This window comes from Muntiacus reevesi, chromosome 13 (assembly GCF_963930625.1).
Source record: "Muntiacus reevesi chromosome 13, mMunRee1.1, whole genome shotgun sequence".
NCBI classification, from domain to species: Eukaryota; Metazoa; Chordata; class Mammalia; order Artiodactyla; family Cervidae; genus Muntiacus; species Muntiacus reevesi.
Genome location: NC_089261.1, coordinates 69,246,127 through 69,268,446, shown reverse-complemented (window position 1 = coordinate 69,268,446; position 22,320 = coordinate 69,246,127). Strand labels below are relative to the sequence as shown.

General features: G+C 38.7%; 1 protein-coding gene across 1 annotated transcript in view; it reads left to right on the top strand.

Moving 5' to 3' along the window:
- The window catches only part of CPE (carboxypeptidase E), a 149,614-nt gene that overhangs the window by 76,062 nt on the left and 51,232 nt on the right, over positions 1–22,320 (top strand). Inside the window, exons 2-3 of the mRNA XM_065904668.1 lie at positions 16,430–16,626; positions 18,286–18,453. Of these exons, the coding sequence (XP_065760740.1) occupies positions 16,430–16,626; positions 18,286–18,453 (365 nt within the window). The remainder of the gene's footprint in view (positions 1–16,429; positions 16,627–18,285; positions 18,454–22,320) is intronic.

Below are 22,320 nucleotides of genomic sequence, written 5' to 3'. Positions count from 1 at the left end.
GTGGGAAAGCCAGGCAGTATTGTTTTTTACTTTCCCCCATTTATTTGGTCATTTTATTTTAGGCTCAGCTGATTGAATATGGATTTTGCTTCATGGTCTCTCTGGTCATTAATTACTTCTATTTGGGGATTTGCCATTCTGCTGTCAGCTGCAGACTTCACTCAAATGCTGAAAGGTGGGGTTCTGACGTGGAAAATACTTATGTTTTATTTTTAAAGCAATAGAAATTCCTTCCTCCCTTTCCCCTCTCCTTTCTTCCTGATTTAGATATTCAAATCATAGCAATTCACATGGGAAAAATTGAGTTTAAAATCATTTGTTTGCTCCAGTTTAGTATTTATTATTTCTGACTTCAATACAAGTTTGCTCTTAGGTTTAAAAATTCTTGTAAGTTATTCTTATCTTGTTCTGATGAGAATACAGATCCACTCAGGTGCATTCTGAGACACAGATGAGAAAGAAAGACACTCAGCCCAACCAGACTGAATGTGGTTTATGAGTTGACTGTCTTTTAATGCTGGCATAATTGAGGATTGTGTGCTTGGAAAACTGGAAAACTGATAGTTCAAAAAATTGAGGAAAAATTGATGCCACAGGAAAACTGTACTTCTTGAGCCAATGGTATACAGCCTGTGTAAGTGTGATTCCTCACCTGCAGAATCACTTAACAGGGTAACTACTTCATAAAAAGATACTGAGTAAAGTAAGACAAAAGTAAAAACAACCATTCCCAAGTGTACTGGGAAGCGTGGCTGCTGCATTTTCTTCTTGTTGCCAGGAGAGAGATAAGCCCACGCCCAGGTACACATGCGTCACCAGTGATGTCCACGTTAAACCTTGGATCTGGTAAACAGGAATGCATATGTCATCCTGTTGTAAACTCCATCTGTATAGCCACAGAAAACAAAAGTAAGTGCTGAGGAAAAGCTGTCACTCTTTCGTTAAACAAATTGAAAGTAAATTGACACAGAGAAGCTTATACCAAGTCTAAATCCTTCCATTTTATCTCTGTTTCTGGATTAAAGATTATGAAGGCAAAGTCTCTTCAGAATCCTTTGTTTGGACCTTTCAGCAAAAACAACCTTAGGGAGCTGCTTGCCTGGAGAGTTTCTGTGGTTCTCTGTGATCATGGAGATTAATCTTCTTCCTAGGAGATCAGCTGTTCACAACACTGTTGCCTTCATTCCCAAAGAAGAATTTCATTCCTGCCTGAGAATGTGAGTGCAGAAGCCTCAGGCTTGACTCCCCTGACCCTGCCTCAGGCCCCCTTCAGTTATTCAATTATTCCTCTCACTATTCCAGAAAGGAACATCTCAAGGGCAATTTTTACTGTTAGCTATGCTGCTGGGATCATGGGATTTAGAAGACTCTTCCTTTATTTACTTAATAATGAGTTTAGCTATTCTGTCACTGTGTCTCAGACTCAATGCCAGGCACAGGTGATAAACATGTAAGCTGACATGGACACCATCCCACTACACACAGTGTGGGGTGGGGATTAAACATATAATCACTCTGATTGATGTACATTTTCCAATTGAGATATTAAAGATAACAAAGGAACTGAACTGTGACAAAGTGCTCTAAGGAAATCATAGTTAACATGATCATAGAGATGAGAGATCAAAATGTGTGTGAGTCCTCAGGCCAGACTCTGCATTCAGAAATGTGACAGGGAAATCAAGAAAATAAAGTGACGATTTATTTAAGTAAGAATATGCTCTCAGAGGGAGAGCTGGCAGACAAGTGAGTAGCTGGGTTTCTTTGGCAAGCTGGTTATGAGGGGCATACAAATGAATGGGTGGAATATTCATTGGGGAAGAAGGAGTTTAGAGGGTCTTCTTCCTTGATTTTCACCCCACCTCCACCTTCCGAAGGGGAGGAGGGATTTTTGTCCTTATTTATCTTAGATTATTACGGCATCAGTGCATGATGGGTACTTCTTAGCTTCTAGGCTAATTTTATTGTAATGATAACATAATGAGCAACAGGTAACATTTGGACATTGGAAATTCTCGCCTTTTCCTACCTTTCTTTGTCTGCCTCCAAGAAGCTTATCACCCCAAAATGTGTGGTTTCCTGTCAGTCTGAAGGTTCCTCCTTTTCTTTATCTGTCCACGGATGTACACTGTTTACAAGATGCATGGTGTCCTGCCAGCTGGCTCATGCTCTCCTTTTTCTGCTCAGTCCAGCTACCTGCCTGCTAAAACACTATGGGGAACTTTGGTGTTTATAGAATAGGCCAGTGGGAAGTTAGCTGATATATTTTCACATAGAGGGAACCAGATGAAGACTGTATTTTGAGAAGTGTCAACTTAAAAATGCTCACAACCTTAAAGTTGAGAGTTATATTTTATTCAGTGGGAATTTTTAGAACTCCAAGCCCAGAAGACAGCATCTTAAGTAACCCTGAGAGAACTGCTCCGAGGAGGCATGAAGGGGAACCAGGTTATTTAGAAGTTTTGCAACAAAGGGCAGGGAGTCTGAACATCAAAAGATTATTATTAATAGAAGAAAACCATGAACAGATGTTTGTGACATTGTACAGGAGACAGGGAGGAAGACCATCCCCAAGAAAAAGAAATGCAAAAGGGCAAAATGGTTGTCTGAGGAGGCCTTACAAGTAGCTGAGAAGAGAAGTCAAAAGCAAAGGAGAAAAGGAAAGGTATATCCATCTGAATGCAGAGTTCCAAAGCATAGTAAGAAGAGATAAGAAAGCCTTCCTCAATTATCAGCGCAAAGAAGTAGAGGAAAACAATAGAATGGGAAAGACTAGCGATCTCTTCAAGAAAATTAGAGATACCAAGGGAATATTTCATGCAAAAATGGGCTCAATAAAGGACAGAAATGGTATGGACCTAACAGAAACAGAAGATATTAAGAAGGTGGCAAGAATACACAAAAGATCTATACAAAAAAAGACCTTCATGACCCAGATAACCATGATGGTGTGATCACTCACCTAAAGCCAGACGTCCTGGAATGTGAAGTCAAGTGGGTCTTAGGAATCATCACTATGAACAAAGCTAATGAAGTGATGGAATTCCAGTTGAGCTATTTTAAATCCTAAAAGATGATGCTGTGAAAGTGTTGCACTCTATGCCAGCAAATTTGGAAAACTCAGCAGTGGCCACAGGACTGGAAAAGGTCAGTTTTCAGGCCAATCCCTAAGAAAGGCAATGCCAAAGAATGTTCAAACTACCACACAATTGCACTCATCTCACATGCTAGCAAAGTAATGCTCAAAATTTTCCAAGCCAGGCTTCAACAAAACGTGAACTGTGAACTTCCAGATGTTCAAGCTGGCTTTAGAAAAGGCAGAGGAACCAGAGATCAAATTGCCAACATCCACTGGATCATCAAAAAAGCAAGAGAGTTCCAGAAAAATATCTATTTCTGCTTTATTGACTACACCAAAGTCTGTGACTGTGTGGATTACAATAAACTGTGGAAAATTCTGAAAGAGATAGGAATACCAGACCACTTGACCTGCCCCCTGATAAATCTGTATGCAGGTCAGGAAGTAACAGTTAGAACTGGGCATGGAACGACAGACTGGTTCCAAATAGGAAAAGGAGTATGTCAAGGCTATATATTGTCACCCTGCTTATTTAACTTATAGGTAGAGTACATTATGAGAAACTCTGGGCTGGAGGATGCACAAGCTGGAATCAAAATTGCTGGGAGAAATATCAATAACCTCAGATATGCAGATGACACCCCCCTTTTGGGAAAAATTGAAGAGTTAAAGAGCTTCTTGATGAAAGTGAAAAGGGAGAGTGAAAAAGTTGACTTAAAGCTCAACATCCAGAAAACAAAGATCATGGTATGCGGTCCCATCACTTCATGTCAAATAGATGGGGAAACAGTGGAAACAGTGGTACACTTTATTTTATTGGGCTCCAAAATCACTGTAGATGATGACTGCAGTCATGAAATTAAAAGACACTCCTTGGAAGAAAAGTTATGATCAATCAAGACAACATATTAAAAAAGCAGAGATATGACTTTGCCAACAAAGATCTGTCTTGTCAGGCTATGGTTTTTCTGTTTTTTTTGGTTTTTTTTTGGTTTTTCCAGTGGTCACGTATGGATGTGAGAATTGGACTATAAAGAAAGCTAAGTGCTGAAGAACTGATGCTTTTGAACTGTGGTGTTGGAGAAGACTCCTGAGAGTCCCTTGGACTGCAAGGAGACCCAACCAGTCCATCCTAAAGGAAATCAGTCCTGAATATTCATTGGAAGGACTTGATGTTGAAGCTGAAACTCCAATACTTTGGCCACCTGATGGGAAGAGATGACTCATTTGAAAAGACCCTGATGCTGGCCAAGATTGAAGGTGAGAGGAGAAGGGGACGACAGAGGATGAGATGGCTGGATGGCATCACCGACTCGATGAACATGAGTTTGAGTAAATTCCAGGATTTGGTGATGGACAGGGAGGCCTGGCCTGCTGCAATCCATGGGGTCGCAAAGAGTTGGACACGACTAAGCGACTGAACTGAACTGAAAGAAAACCAGGCCTCCCCAATTAAAGAACTTAGCACTTTTCTATGTATGGTAAGTTGCAAGAGTCTGGGCTCACTGAAATCATTCCTTTCACATGAACCTCACTTATCTGGGGCCAGTATATTGTTTTTTCACATCCTGAGCTCCTCTGGGGCTCCTTATAGGGAGTGGCTGCAGTCTGGTGAGTGGTAATTCACACATATTTTTCTCCTTCCTCAGTGCCCTTAGGGTTCATCAGCTGACATTGGAGGGCTGTAACCACTGCTCACTGTGACATCCTTGTTTACTGATATGGCAGAAAATATTTTATTTCTCAAAAACTAGCTCTGGCTTTGGGAGGGAAAAGGGCTAGAAAGAGGCCAGAGCAGTGGTGGCATTTCATCTTGGGGACTTGAAGCTGGTTGATTATGGACCCAACATTTCTTTCTTCTTCCTCTTTGCCTCCTTCCTGACTGCTGTCGGCATGTCTGCACCCTCCTCTAGACCCTGCACTCCTTGAGTTTAAGAGTGCTGCTTTACATGCTTTGGAGCCCCATACTCTCTGACACTGGGATTTGCATATTTGCATACATTCAACAAGTGCTGTATTTGAACTGTGAATCTTCCTTATCTCATAAGACAGAAAACTTAAAAGATCATGTGCTGTGCTGTGGTGTCTTACTTGCTCAGCTGTGTCTGACTCTTAGTGACCCCATGGACTGTAGCCCACCAGGCTCTTCTGTTTATGGGGATTCTCCAGGGATTGAACCCAGGTCTCCCACATTGTAGGCAAATTCTTTACCATCTGAGTCACAAGGGAAGCCCTAAAAGATCATAGCCCTTCAATATTCTGGCGGTAGCATTATCTAGCAATAAAATTTATTCCTGAAGACCAAAGAAGTGTATGAAAAGACACTATTTTCTTTTGCTAATGCATACATGCCTTGTACTTTATTTCCATATATGAATATCTTCCATAAAATGACCTTTACAATCCTACCTTTATGTCAGCCTAAAGCATTGCTATTGTCATTACTACCTTCTTACAAATATAATAAACGTATTGGGAGAGATTTGTTTCTGAGATTTTCTACATAGTTAAAGAAGGAAAACCACACTGGAAAATTTCTGACTCTGGAAACAAATAAAGCAGTGATATGGCATGGCGCCACCTGTGGCAGACTGGAAACTGTATGCTCTATGCCAGAGCATTCAAATTCAAACACAAGTTTAGGCTCTGGCAGCCAAATTTGGCTAAGTGACTGAGTTTGCTATTTCTCCTTTAAGTTATTAAAATTTTTTTGTTTTTTAATCCAGAAGAGAAATAGAAAATTTCAATGTGCTCATTATGGGTTGTGGGCCAAGCTCTTTTGAGTGACTAAAGCTTCAAAGTTGTATTGGGGTAAAGCAACATGACCAGAAACCTCCGACATTGCAATCTTCTCAAATACTTTGGGGAGACAGGCTTCTGAGACCCCCTGGCATTCTGGTCTCTGTTTTCTTTTGGTCCAGTCTCAGTGGACTATGGCAGCTTCCCCTGCACCTCAGTCCCACCAACACACACACTGAGAGGGTGAGTTTGACAGAAAGGTACAAGATTATTATGACTTCCAATCAGAAGGAGAGAAAACTTACTTCCCACATACATACCTTCTGCGCGAGTCCCTGAGTGTAGTTTTATGGAGACCTTCCTTCCAAGTGAAAAATGAAGGTCGTATAAATATAGCTTTGACTGCTCCCACCTGATCCTTAGGTTAGGATTAGCTTCAGCTCAGGCTGAGAAGTCACAAGGGACATGGTTTCTAAAGTTGGCAGTCACTCAAATCACACAGAAAATATTTAGATAATGTATTTCTCAGAGAAGGATAATTCCAACTTCTTCTTTTTTTTTTTTTTTTAAATGGGAAGATCTTTTCCACTGTAGAAATTGGGCCTGTTGGATGGGTGAAGCAGAAAGGATCAGAACAACAGATTAATTCAGATTATTTTGCAGCCATGGTCTACAGTTTAATTACTCCTTATAAAATGCAATGGAATGGGCAGCGTGGTTTATGTTTGAATTCTGGGTCCTTAAACAAAACTTATCTTCTTTTGCTGCATTCCTACAATAATGATAATAAGTGTCTTCAGTATTTTAGTGAGCTTTTACAAAGAGAAAACTAGATTATGTGAGGTAAAGCTTCTCACAATGACAAGATAATGTGATATGATAATGATATTTTAAAAAAATATAGCAAACACATAGCACCTTTTTTTGGGGGGGGGGCAGACACTCATTATTTCACTTAGTTTTTATAGTAACATTGTGAGGTAGAATCTAGTATTTCATTTATAAATGGGGAAATAGAGCCACAGAGAGCTAAAATAAGTACTTGAGGCCAGCCAGTAAGAATTACTGCCAGGATTTGAGCACACACAGTCTGACTCTAGAAGTTAATGCTTTTCGTCATGATGGTTTAAAAAAAAAAAAAATGTAGATTCTTAACTAAATAAGGAGACTAACATTTGGATCCTGGGTCCATTGGCTGTGTAACTGAGGTGAGGCCTCTTAAGCAGTCTTAATTCTAGTTTGCTTACCTTAAAGTAGAGGTGGATAATAATACCTATTTTAAGATGTTTGATAGGGACTAAATAAGAAAATATGAAAGTTCAGTGTTTAAGGAAAGGAGGCACAGAATGTACTATTATTAGTTACTGGGGGTAGAGTGGTATATTTGTGGTATAACAGAATGCCACAATGGACAGTTGTTTTCTCACAGTTCTATAAGCTGGGATTTCAAGGTCAAGGTATCTGCAGTGTTGGTTTCTAATGAAGCCCCTCTTCCTGGCTTTTAGGTAGCTGCCTTTCCACAGTGTCCTCACATTGGCTTTTCTTCATACATCTGAAGAGAGAGAGAGGGTAGGGAGGAATCTTTGGCGTCTCTTCCTCTTCTTCTTTTTTTTTTTCTAAACTTTTTATTTTATATTGGAGTATAGCCAATTAGCAAAGTTGTGGTAGTTTCATGTGGACAGCAAAGGGAACTCAGTTATACATATATGTGTATCCAATCTCCCCAAACTCCCTCCCATCCAGGCTGCAACATAATTTTGAGTAGAGTTCCCTGTGCCATACTTAGGTCCTTATTTTGGTATCCATGATATATATAGCAGTGTGTACATGTTGATCCCAAACTACCTAACAATCCCTTCTCCATCTTTCCTCCCCAACCCCTGTAACCATAATTTTGTTCTCTAGGTATGTGAGTCTGTTTCTATTTTGTAGATAATTTCATTTGTTTCATTTATTTTTAGATTCTGCATATAAGGGATATCATGATGTTTCTTTTTATCTGTCTGACTTACTTCACTCAGTATGACAATCTCTGTGTCCATCATGTTGCTGCAAATAGCATTATTCATTCTTTTTCTTGGCTATTGTAAATAGTGCTGTGATGACGCTTAGGGAGCTTGTATCCTTTAGAACCATGTTTTTCTCTGGATATATTCCAGGAGTAGAGTTGCAGGGTCATAGTGTAGCTCTATTTTTAGCTTGTTAAGAAACCTCCATACTATTCTCCATAGTGGCTGTACCAAGAGTATAGGTATGCCCACCAATGCCTACCAAGAGTATAGGAACGTTCCCTTCTCTCCACACCTCTCCAGCATTTATTGTTTATGGATTTTTTGATGATAGCCATTCTGACTTGTGTGATATTTCATTGTAGTTTTGCATTTCTCTAATAATAAGTGATGTTGAACATCTTTTCATGTGGCTCTTGGTCATTAGTATGTCTTTGAAGAAATGTCTATTTAGGTCTTCTGTCCAGTTTTTGATTGGGCTGTTTGTTTTGATGATATAAAGCCTTATGAGCTATTTGTAAATTTTGGAGACTAATCCCTTGTGGGTCACATCATTTGCCAATATTTTCTCCCAATTCATTGGTGGTCTTTTTATTTTGCTTATTGTTTTCTTATTGTGCAAAAACTTTTGAGTTTAAGTAGGTCCCATTTGTTTATTTTTGTTTTTATTTCCATTTATTCTGGGAGATAGATTGAAAAAGATATTGCTGTGATTTATGTTAGAGAGTGTTCTGCCTATGTTTTCTTCTAGGAGTTTAATAGTGTCTAGTCTCACATTTAGGTCTTTTATCCATTTTGGACTTGTTTTTTTGTGTGGTTTAAAAGGATGACCTAGTTTCATTTTCTAACATGTAGCTGTCCAGTTTTCTCAGCACCATTTGTTAAAGAGACTGTCTTTCTATGACTCTTTAGTTTTGCCTCCTTTCATAGATTAATTGACCACAGGTGCATGGGTTTATTTCCAGGCTTTCTATCCTATTCCATGATATCTTATTGCTTTGATGGCTATAGCTTTTATAGTCTGAAGTCAGGGAGCTTGATTCTTCCCGCTCCATTTTTCTTTCTCAAAATTGCTTTGGCTTTTAGACGTCTTTTATGTCTCCATACAAATTTTAACATTTTTTGTTTTAGTTCTGTGAGAAATGCGATTGGTAATTTGAAAAGAATTGCATTGAATCTTGTAGATTGCCTTGGGTAGGACAGTCATTTTGATGATATTGATTCTTCCAATCCACAAACATGGTATATCTTTCATTTGCTTGTGTCTTCTTCAGTTTCTTTCATCAGCATCTTATAGTTTTCAGAGTATAGTCTTTTTTCTCATTAAATATGTGTATTCCTAGGTATCTTATTCTTTTTGATGCAGTGGTAAGTGGGATTGTTTCTCGAATTTTTCTTTCTGAACTTTCATTGTTAGTGTATAGAAATGCAAAAGATTTCTGTGTATGAATTTTGTTGTCTACAATTTTACCAGATTCCTGGATGAACTTTAGTAGTTTCTTGGTAGCATTTTTAGGATTTTCTATGTATAGTATTATGTCATCTGTAGACAGTGACAGTTTAGCTTCTTCTTTTCCAACTTGTATTCCTTTATTTCTTCTTCTTCTCTGATTGTTGTAGCCAGGACTTCCAAAACCGTGTTGAATAAAGGTGGTGAGAGTGGACATCCTTATCTTGCCCCTGATCTTCGAGGAAACACTTTCAGCTTTCCACAATTGAGCATGTTAGCTGCAGGTTTGCTTTATATGGGCTTTATTATGTTGAGGTATGTTCCTTGTATAACAACTTTCTGGAGAGCTTTCATCATAAATAGCTGTTGAATTTTATCAAAAACTTTCCCCACATCTATTGAGATAATCGTATGGTTTTTATTCTTCAATTTGTTGATGTGGTATATCATACTGATTGATTTGCTGATATTGAAAAATCCTTGTATCTCTGGGATAAATCCTACTTGATCATGGTGCATGATCCTTTTAATGGACTGTGGATTCAGATTGCTAATATTTGTTAAGGATTTTTGCATCTGTGTTCATCAGTGGTGTGTGTGTGCTTAGTTGCTCAGTTGTGTCTGACCCTTTGCAACCCCATGGACTGTCGCCCACCAGGCTTCTCTGTCCATGGGGATTCTCCGGGCAAGAATACTGGAGTGGGTTGCCATGCCCTCCTTCACGAGATATCCCCAATCCAGGGATCAAAGCCAGGTCTCCTACATTCTAGGCATATTCTTTACAGTGATATTGGCCTGTAATTTTCTTTTTTGTGATATCTTTATCTGGTTTTGGTATAAGGGTGATTGTGGCCTCACAGAATGAGTTTGGGAATTGTTCTGCCTTTGCAGTTGTTCTGGAACATTTTCAGAAGTGAAAGGCTCTGGCTGCGAGCTGTGAATGACACCAGGATTCATGGCTTCCAGAGGAGAGGGTTTTAATCCACAGGCAGTGATGAGGCTTGATCACTCAGAACTTTTGTGTGGCAAAGTTTTTTTGAGGTATAAAAGAGATAGAGAAAGCTTCTGACAGAGACATCAGAAGGGGCAGAAAGAGTGCCCCCTTGTGAGCTCTTAGCAAAGCGTTATATACCTGTTATTGCGCTGCTGCTGCTAAGTCACTTCAGTCGTGTCCGACTCTGTGTGACCCCATAGACGGCAGCCCACCAGGCTCCCCCGTCCCTGGGATTCTCCAGGCAGGAACACTGGAGTGGGTTGCCATTTCCTTCTCCAATGCATGAGAGTGAAAAGTGAAAGTGAAGTCGCTCAGTCGTGTCTGACTCTTCACGACTCTGTGGACTGCAGCCGACCAGGCTCCTCCGTCCATGGGATTTTCCATGCAAGAGTACTGGAGTGGGTTGCTATTGCCTTCTCCTATATACTTGTTAGCAAGCTGCTAACCAGATAACAGAAATGTCTCAAGACTGAGAGAGTTGCACAAGGCCCCCTCACCTGCAACATGCATTTTGAGATAGCACTGGCACAAGGGGAGTCATCCCTGGCCGTAAAACAATTGACGTGAATCTTGAAGAAAGGCAGATTTCCAAGCAAATACATAGTTCATTAACATCGCTTAAGAAAAACATTTCAATGAGAAAAATGCGTTGGTCAGCTCAAGGTTTGAGAAAAGTTAAGTTCAGGCAGAACCAGGTGTCATCATGACATCACAGAATTAGAAGAGAAAAAAATGTCTGCCACTTGCAGTTTATTTCCTCCTGTTGCTTGGGGAACCCTGGCCTTCCTACATGATTGTTAATCCTCTTAGAAGGATACATACTAAGTTTTCTCTAAATGTTTGATAGAATTCGACTGTGAAGCCAGCTGATCCTGGACTTTTGTTTATTGGAAAATTTTAAACCACAGTTTCAATTTCAGTGTTGTGATTAGTCTGTTCATGTTTTCTATTTCTTCCGATTTAGTCTTGGGAGACTTTATCTTTCTAAGAATTTGTCCATTTCTTTCAGGGTGTCCATTTAATTGGCATACAGTTGCTGGTAGTAGCTTCTTATGATCCTTTGTATTTCTATGGTGTCAACTGTAACTTCTTTTTCTTTTCTAACTTTATTGATATGAGCCCTCTCCTTTTTTTCTTGAAGAGTCTGGCTAAAGGTTTATCAATCTTTTTTATCTTTTGAAAGAACCAGCTTTAAGTTTCATAAATTTTTGTTATTGTTATTATTTGTTGTCTCTGTTTCATTTATTTCTGCTCAGATCTTTATGATTTCTTTGCTTCTACTAACTTAAGGTTTTATTTATTCTTCTTTCTCTAGTTATTTTAGATGTAGGTTAAGTTGTTTCTTTGAGACTTTCTTGTTTCCTGAGGTAAGATTATACCACAGCAAACTTCCCTCTTAGGACTGCTTTTGCTGCATTCCATAGGCTTTGAATCAGTGTGCTTTCACCTTCATTTGTCTCTAGGTAATTTTTTTAAATTTATTCAGTGATCCATTGGTTGTTTAGTAGAATATTGTTGAGCCCCAATTGTTTGTGTTTTTTACTTTTTTTTCCTATAGTTTATTTCTAATCTCATAGTGTTGTGATCAGAAAAGATGCTTGGTATGATTGCAGTTTTCTTAAATTTTAAGGCTTGCTCTGTGGTCTAGCATGTGGTGGTCAGTCCTGGAGAATGTTCCATGTGCACTTGGAAAGAATCTGCTGCTTTTGGATGGAATGCTCTATAAATAACAATTAGGTCCATCTGGTATAATTTGTCATTTAAAGCCTGTGTTTTCTTATTGATTTTCTGTTTGGATGATCTGTCCATTGATGAAAATTGGGAGCTGACTTCTCTTACTATTATTGTGTTACTGTTAATTTCTCCCTTTATGACTGTTATTATTTGCCTTACATATTGTGCTCCTATGTTGTGTGCATGTATACTCACAATTGTTAAATCTTCTCAGATTGATCCCTTGATCATAATGTAGTGTCCTTCTTTGTCTCTTGTAACAGTTTTTGTTTTAAAGTCTATTTTCTCTACTATGAATATTGATTTCCCAGCTTTCATTTCATGTCCATTTACATGGAATACCTTCTTCCATCCCCTCATGTTCGGTCTGTATGTGTCCCTAGGTCTGAGGTAGGTCTTTTATAGAAAGCATATATAAAGACACTGTTTTTTAAATCCACCCACCCAGTCTATGTCTTCTGCTTGGTGCATTTAGTACATTTATATTTAAGGTAATTATTGAGATGCATATTCTTATTGCCATTTGCTTAATGTTTTGGATTTGTTTTTGTTGGTCTTTTTTCTTCTCTTCCTCTTTTGTTCTCATCTCTTGTGGTTTGATTGCATCTTTATTTTTGTTTTTGCGTTGCTTTTTCTTTTGTGTGTGTATATCTATTGTAGCTTTGGGGTTTCCTATTCCCATGAGGTTTTGATTTAATAGTTTGAATGTGTAGAACCTCTGTCCATAGTTCTTCAGGCACTCTGTATATCAAATCTAATCCCTTCAATCTATTTGTTACTTGCACTGTATAATCATAAGGGATTTGACTTAGGTCATACCTGAATGGTCTAGTGGTTTTCCCTACTTTCTTCAATTTAAGTCTGAATTTTGCAATAAGGAGTTCATGATCTGAGCCACAGTCAACTCCCAGTCTTGTTTTTGCTGACTGTATAGAGCTTCTCCATCTTCATCTCCAAAGAATATAATCAATCTGATTTCAGTATTGACCATCTGGTGAAGTCCAAGTATAAAGTCATCTCTTGCTATGACCATTGTGTTCTCTTGGCAAAATTCTGTTAGCCTTTCCCCTGCTTCATTTTGTACTCCAAGGCTAAACTTGCCTGTTACTCCAGGTATTTCTTGATTTCTTACTTTTGCATTCCAGTCCTCTATGATGAAAAGGACTTTTTTTTTGGGGGGGGGGTGTTAGTTCTAGAAGGTCTTGTCGGTCATCATAGAACTGTTCAACATGGAAACAGTCAGAGTTCCAAAGAATAGCAAGGAGAGATAAGAAAGAGTCCCTCAGTGACCAAGAAAATAAATAGAGGAAAACCATAGAATGGGAAAGACTAGAGATCTCTTCAAGCAAATTAGAGATACCAAGGGAATATTTCATGCACAGATGGGCACAATGAAGGACAGAAACTGTATGGACCTAATAGAAGCAGAAGATATTAAGAAAAGGTGGCAAGAATACACCAAAGAGCTATACAAAAAAGATCTTCATGACCCAGATAACCATGATGGTGTGATTACTCACCTAGAGCCATACATCCTGGAATGCAAGCAAGTGTGCCTTAGGAAGCATCACTACAAACAAAGCTAGTGGAGGTGATGGAATTCCAGTTGAGCTATTTCAAACCCTCAAAGATGATGCTGTGAAAGTGCTGCACTCAATATGCCAGCAAATTTGGAAAACTCAGCAGTGGCCACAGGACTGGAAAAGGTCAATTTTCCTTCCAATCCCAAAGAAAGGCAATGCCAAAGAATGTTTAAACGACCATGCAATTGTTCTCTTTTCACACACTAGCAAAGTAATGCTCAGAATTCTCCAAGCTAGGTTTCAACAGTACGTGAACTGAGAACTTCCGGATATTGAAGCTGGATTTAGAAAAGGCAGAGGAACCAGAGATCAAATTGCCAACATTCTTTGGACCATAGACAAAGCAAGAGAGTTCCAGAAAAACATCTACTTCTGCTTTATTGATTACACCAAAGCCTTTGTGTGGATCACAACAAACTGTGGAAAATTCGGAAAGAGATGGGAATACCAGATCACTTTACCAGCCTCCTGAGGAATTTGTATGCCAGTCACAAAGCAACAGTTACAACAGGACATGGAACAACAGACTGGCTCCAAATTGGGAAAGGAATATTTCAAGGCTGTATATTATCATCCTGCTTACTTAACTTGTATGCAGAGTGCATCATGTGAAATGCTGGGCTGGATGAAACACACCCTGGAATCAAAGATGCAGGGAGAAATATCAATAGCCTCAGATATGCAGGTGACACCAATCTTATGGTAGAAAACAAGAGGAACAAAAGAGCCTCTTGATGAAAATGAAAGAGGAGCATGAAAAAAGCTGGCTTGAAACTCAACATTCAAAAACAAACATCATGGCATCTGGTCCCATCACTTCATGGCAAATAGGGAAAGAATGGAAACAGTGAGAGACTTTATTTTCTTGGGCTCCAAAATCATTGCAGATGGTGACTGCAGCCATGAAATTGAAAGATGCTTGCTCCTTTGAGGAAAAGCTATGACAAACCTAGACAGCATATTAAAAAACAAAGACATTAGTTCCAACAAAGGTCCATCTAGTCAAAACTATGGTTTTCTCAGTAGTCATGTATGGATGTGAGAATTGGACCATAAAGAAAGCTGAGTGCCAAAAAATTGATGCTTTTGAACTGTGGCACTGTAGAAGACTCTTGAGAGTCCCTTGGACTGCAAGGAGATCCAACCAGTTAAACGTTAAGGAAATCAGTCCTGAATATTCTTTGGAAAGACTGATGCTGAAGCTGAAGCTCCAATACTTTGGCCAATTGATGAGAAGAGCTGACACATTGGAAAAAAACCCTGATCCTGGGAAAGATTGAAGACAGGAAGAGAAGAGGACGACAGAGGATGAGATGGTTGGATGGCATCATCAACTCGATGGACATGAGCTTGAGCATGTTCTTAAGGACAAGGAAGCCTGGTGTGCTGCAGACCATGAAGTCACAAAGAGTCAGACACGACAGAGTGGACTGAGCTGAACTGAATGTGTAGAATTATTTTTCCTTAGAACTCCTATTCTCTTTTCTGCCTAGAGAAGTCCTTTAGCATTTGTTGTAAAATTGGTCTGGTGATGCTGGATTCTCTTAGCTTTTAATTGTGTAAAGCTTTTTATGTCTCCATCAAATCTGAATGAGATTCTCACTGGGTAGAGTTTTCTTGGTTATATATTCTTCCTTTTCACACCTTTACATATATCATGACACTCCTTTCAGCTTGCATTGTTTCTACTGAGAAATTAGCTGATGGCCTTATGGGAGTTTCCTTGTGAATTATTTTTCATTTTTCCCTTGTTACTTTTAATATTTTTTCTTTGTCTTTAGTTTTTGTCAATTTGATTAGTATGTGTCTCGGTACGTTTCTCCTTGTGTTTATCCTGCATGGGATTCTCTGTGCTTACTGGACTTGGTTGACTGTTTCCTTTTCCATATTAGGGAAGTTTTCAGCTATCATGACTTCAAATATTTTCTCATGTCCCCTCTCTCTCTCCTTCTTCTGGGACCCCTATAATGTAAATGTTGGTGTGTTTAATCTTGTCCCAGAGGTCTCTTAAGCTATCTTCATTTCTTTTAATTTTTTTTTTCTTTATTCTGTTCTTCAGTGTGATTTCCACCATTCTTTCTTCCAGGTCACTTATCTGCTCATTTGTCTCAGTTATTCTGCTATTGATTCCTTCTAGTAAATTTTTCATTTCAGTTATTGTATTGTTCATCTCTGTTTGTTCTTTAGTTCTTCTAGGTCTTTGTTAACATTTTCTTGCATCTTCTCAGTCTTTTCTCCATTCTTTTTCTGAGATCCTGGATCATGTTCACTATAATTATTCTGGGTTTTTTTTTTTTTTTTTTGGACTTTTACCTATCTCCACTTCATTTAGTTGTTTTTCTGGGGATTTTATCTTGTTCCTTCATCTAGGACATAATCCTCTGAATTTTCATTTTGTCTAACTTTCTGCAATTGTTGCTTTAATTTTGCTGTCTCTAGGATTGTAGCTCTTCTTGCTTCTGCTATCTCTCTCTTCATTTTCTTATAAGGGCAGTAGTCCTTCTGGGTTATGACCTCATTTAACCTTAATTACCTCCTTAAGGGTCATATCTCCAGATACAGTTACATTCAAACTTAGGATTTAGACTTATGATTTTGGAGGTCAAAATTCAGAGTACAGTAAGTGGGAAACTGGGAAGAGAGAACTCTAAAGATAGAAGGGAAATGTTAAGTATTTTATGTTTAGATTAGATTTCTTAGACATCAATTGTGGAGGGCAAAGAAATTATAATCTTTGTGTAATAACTTAGTAACTGTATAACTTTTTTTCACACTGTATGTTACTTGCCTTCTCTTTGGTATGATAGAAAAAGTCTATACTATTTATTTTTGGGCTTTTAGGTGAGCCTGAATTTAAATACATTGGGAATATGCATGGCAATGAAGCTGTTGGACGGGAGCTGCTCATTTTTCTGGCCCAGTACCTGTGCAATGAGTACCAAAAAGGGAATGAGACAATTGTCCAGCTGATACACAACACCCGAATCCACATCATGCCCTCCCTGAACCCTGATGGCTTTGAAAAGGCAGCATCTCAGGTGGGTGTGGGTCAGATCACAGCAGAGCGTGAATTTTTTTTTAAGGTTTGTACGTATATAATTATAGACAAGGAATATATGCTCACATGAAGCTTACAGAGAGTGAAGGGCTGGATATAAGTGATATGGTGTTCAATTTCTGGGTAAGAAAAAAGTTTAGAAGGTAAGGAATGGTGGATGAGGCTTTCTTCCACAGAATTTTCAAATGAGAAATTTTATAAGTCAATAGTTAATTGTTTGGTTATTGTTGTTAAATGAGTCATATTTATTCATTCATGTTTGTCACTAGGTAACTTTCTTTCTAGAAAGCCAGAAGGTTGACAGTTATCTATTCCCATGTATTGAAGAGTGAGGCCATTGCTGTTTCTAAATGAGATGATATCATATTGCTGTCTACTGAAATCAAGAAATAAGGATTTTTGGCTAGATAATGTTTTATGGATACTTAATCCTTTTCTTATCTATTGATATACATGATCCATAAAGTAGAAAACAAACAAACAAACAGAACAAAACCTTCCTACCATAAATAAAAAACTAGTTTAGTAAATTTTAACTGTTAGAGACACTGGGTAGTAATTACGTTCTCATAATTAAGTTTGCTCCCTTTTTGTTTGGACAGGGATGGAGGACATTTTATTTGTTGTTTTCTACAGTTTGAAATAATTTTCGTGTTTAATGGGAACATATTAAAGTATATATTCAATATGTTAATCTATAGCTAAGAATTTGTTTTGTACAATAAAAATAAAAGATTCAATTACCGTTTGACCTTGTAAGAAACCCAAACAGTGAATTTCTATAAGTATAGTGTTGATATAATTTCTAAAGTTATGAAGAGAAAAATTCTAGTATATTCTAGTACCTAGAGAATTAAGTTTTTGACTATTTTAAAGTGATATTCAGGACTGTCAGGATGGACAAAAAAATGTCATTGCTATCTTTTGCCTTATAGATTTTGATTCCTCACTTTCTAAGCTATCTGAACTTGCATGACTTTAAGAATATGGACATTATCTCTGTATTAGAGATTTAGTATTAATAGTAAAACAAAAAATGGAATGTAACTGAGTATGCTAGAAATTTATTAAGTTCCTGGATTATATCATTAGTGAAATGAAGTATTTAGAATTAAGCAGAAAATTTTCAATTTACAAAGTTGAAATAAAAGTTACAGAGCTCACATTTTTTCATTAAGACTATTAGAGAGAGGTAATATGTAAATAATTCACGTTAAACTCATTTTAAATGCCTAACCTTCTTTAGGAATTTATTCTTTCCAATATTTGTGAGTAGATTGCTGTGGTTTTCAGAGACAGTGAGTATTTTGCTTAAACCAAGTAAGCAGTATTGTGCTGTGAGACGGGCCGTCTACGTTAATAGCTAACATATATGCAGTTTGATGTTGAATATCTTGTATATATAATTAACATTTAAAATATTGTTCATTGAGAATGTTTTCAAAATATCCATAACAAATGCTTTAAACCTGATACTTTCATGCGTGTATCAGTTAGATAGTGAAATGCCACTGTAGGAGGATATTGTTGAAATGAATAGTCTTATAAATTATTTTAAAAGCCATTAAGAAGATTTTAAATAGATGATAACATTAACAAAAAATTAACTGATGATTTTCCTCTGATTTTTTTTTTCTAGCTTGGTGAGCTGAAGGACTGGTTCGTGGGTCGAAGCAATGCCCAGGGAATAGATCTGAACCGGAACTTTCCCGACCTAGACAGAATAGTTTATGTTAATGAGAAAGAAGGTGGTCCAAATAATCATCTGTTGAAAAATCTGAAGAAAATTGTGGATCAAAACACAAAGGTAGAGAACATGTATGGTTTTCTTGGGTTCTGTTCTCCAACCTAGGGAAATACATCTATTATCTTCATAACAATGAAGGATGCGGAAGTGTCATGAATGCTTGTATGTGATACTTCCCTGTAGCTGTGAAAGTCAAGGCTAGGAGCCTGGGGCCTGGAAACTAGTCCTGCCACTATAATTGGTCATGAATTTATGGCATTGAATGTAATGGTAGGGGCAGGAGGGAGGAACCCAGTTGTCTAGAAAGTATTTTTGGCCTATTTAATGGCCCTTTATCAGCACATTTGATTCACTTCTTCTACAGCATTTTACACTGTTGGCTTTTTCTTCTTTTCCAGAACTTTCTTCTGCTTTGCACAACTCTACTTTCCTCTACCTCTTCTAGTACCTTTTAAATCACTTCTGAGTTTCATTCCCTGCTTCTTCTGCCTTGGCTTAAACACTGGCCTTTAGGGTCCCATCTGCTACCGTTATTTCTCTCCCTGGGTTTTCATCCTCTTCTGTACCTTTCGTGTGTTGTTGATTATACAGATTCTCCCAGATCTCTTTACTTACTCACTCAGTCCCTTTATCTGGTGACATCTAGGGCCTCAAACTTAGCATGGTCAGAAATAAATCTTTTCCTAAGAAAACACTATTCTCTCATTTACTCGATCATCAAAACCTTGAATTTTTCTTTCTGTCACCACTCCCCACACAAAAATACCAGATCTCAGTGACACTCTCAGCCTCTCTCTTCTCTGAAAACTCAGGCCCTATGGTCTTCTGTTCTGATGGGGAAAGGAGCCCCCATCCATGTTTTGGGTTCAGCCTTTCCCAACTCCTTTCAGTCTTCTCAAATTCCTCTGGAGTGATCTTCATACAGAAAAAAATGCTTAAAATAAATTGCTTAAAAACTCTAAATTTGTCAGGTCTCCATTGCTCCAAAGAACAAAGTAAAAACTCAAAATGTGAGACCACTGTGATGGTTTAGTGTGAAGATTCTGGAGGCAGCCACCTTGGTTCAAATGTTGGTTCTGTCCTTGCTGTATGCGTTTTGCAAAGTTATTTAACCACTGTGTGCTTCCTTATCTTCATCTGAAATATGGAGATGATTATAGTATCTGTTGCATAGAGTGGTTATGAGGATTGAGTGAGTTAGTATATTTGAAGTGCTTGAGGTCAGGATCTAGAATTCTCACTCCTGTGTCGGCGTTGTTTCTCAGTGCTTTATTACGGCCCATAGAGTCAAATAGACACACACACACCCACTAAACATTGAGTCTTAAGCTTATACTGTTTGAACACTGTGTTTAGTTCCATGGAGAGAAAGTGAGCCCATTATGAAGGAATGGCGAGGACTGCTGGTGGCAGCCCCTACTGCCTCTTGTGTCTTTCCTGGCAATTCCACTCTTATCAACTTCTAGTACCTTTCTAAGTGAGAGATTGGAAGGGACAGTGTCTCCATTTTATAATAGCTCCAGGACCATTCAAATTTCCCTTGGCCCCTAGTAGCTGCCAGCTCAGCCACTCCTTAATCTGGCTTTGATATGCCATGTACTCCTTAAGTGTACCATCTTCTAATAACTTTATGTCTTCATACCTGTGCTTATTCCAGCTGTTCACAGTGCTTTTCACTTTCCTTCCATATCACCTCCTCTGTGAAGCCTTTCTCTGCTCTTCCAAACATTCTGTTAAGCCTGCTTTTATGTTCTTTATATATACTTCCAGCCTGGTGCTTATAGTTACATAGAACTTTATATATGTCATATTATTATGTGTTTATATAGCTGTTTTTCTTTTTGATTTTAGATTTCAGTCCCTTGAATACAGGAATTAGAATTCTTATTTGAATCTAACACATAGTAGGCTTGAAGCCTATTATGAGTGAGTGCAATCAAGCCTGGCAAGCATATTACAACATCTGAAAACCAGCTGCTGGATTTCCAGACATGCACTCAGCACATGGCTGGGACACTGTTAGATCCAGGAGAGAGGGAGTCTCAGATTATTGGTCTAAAATTCTTAAAAATTTTCCTGTCTATATTTAGAATTCATCCCAGAAACCTGGGCTAAGTCTATAAATGGGGATCAGTCTTTGAAAGGGCTGCCTGGGGCCAAGGATTTTGGCAGAACTTGATAAATGGCTGACTTAAACACTGTTGCTTTTGAGTCACAGATCTTCATTTTTTCTGCTCCTAAACCACCTTTTCTGGGAGAAGGGAGGACTGGAAAAGAAAAAGGCAGGGGTAATCAGAAGGGAAAAGAGGATAGTTCTGTGTGCTCTGGCATAAGACAGAAATGAAAAATTGTTCTGAAAGCTTAGTGTGGCTATCTTCCCAGATTTTCCTCATTGCCCATGCTGTCTGTTACAACTAAGAAATGAGAGCATCTCCTTCTGTGAGAGCACCAAAATCACAACTAGCTGTTGAACAACCATCAATAGGAGGACACTGGAACCCACCACAAAAAAGATACTCCACATCTAAAGACAAAGAAGAAATCACAGAGAAATATGATAGGAGGGGTGCAATCATGATAAAATCAAATTCCATACCTGCTGGTAGGTGACCTGCAACTGGAGAACAATAATGCCAAAGAAGTTCTCTCACTGTTGTGAGGATTCTGAACCCTACATCAGACTTCCCTGCCTGGGGATCCAACAAAGGGACTGGGAATTCCCAGGGAACTTGACCTTGCGTGCCAGTAGGATTTGACTATAGGACTTCCACAAGACTGGGGGAAACAGAGACTCCAGTCTTGGGGGGCATAAATAAAAATCTTATGCACCCCAAGACCTAGAGGAAAGGAACAGTGACCCCACAGAAGACTGAACCAAAATGAAATGTTTCCTGTTAAGATGTGGGTCAGCAGGGCTCACCACAGGGACTGGGGCGCTGGCAGCAGTAGTCTGGGAAGGTGCTCTGTGATGAAAGCCCTCTTGGAGGTCACCATTAACTCTACCATAGAGCCCAAAGACAGGGCTGGGTCGCTCAGGCCAAACAACTACCAGGGAGGGAGTGCAACCCCGCCCATCAGCAGATAATTGGATTAAAGCTTTACTGAGCGGGGCCCTGCCCATCAGAGCAAGACCCCATTTTTCCCACTGCCAGTCCCTCCCATCAGGAAGCTTACACAAGCCTCTTAGCCTCTTCCATCAGAGGGCAGGCAGAAGAAGCAAGAAGAACTGCAGTCCCATAGCAGCTAAAACAAAAACCACATTACAAAAAGCTAGTCATGATGAAAAAGCAGAAAGTTATGTCCCAGGTGAAGGGACAAGATAAAACCCCAGAAAAACAACTAAATGAAGTGGGAACAGGTAACCTTCCAGAAAAAACAATCTAGAGTTATGATAGAGAAGATGATCTAGGATCTTGGGGAAAGAATGGAGAAGATGTGAAGGAATCAATAGCAGGATAACTGAGGCAGAAGGATACATGACCTGGAGGACAGAATGGTGGAAATCACTGCCACAGAACAGAATATAGAAAAAAGAATGAAAATAAATAAAGACAGCCTGAGACACCTCTGGGACAATATTAAATGCATCAACATTTGCATTATAGAAGTCCCAGAAGGAGAAGAGAGAGAGAAAGGTCCTGAGAAAATATTTGAAGACATAATAACTGAAAGCTTCCCTACCATAGGCAAGGAACTAGTTAACTAAGCCCAGGAAAGACAGAGAGTCCCAGACAGGATAAACCCATGGAGAAACACATCAAGGCACATAGTGATCAAATTGACAAAAATTAAAGACAAAGATAAAATATTGAAAGCAACAAGGGAAAAACAACAAATAACATAAAGGAACTCCCATCAGGCTGATTTCTCTACAGAACTCTACAAGCCAGAGGGAATGGCATGATACATTTAAAGTGATGAAAGGGA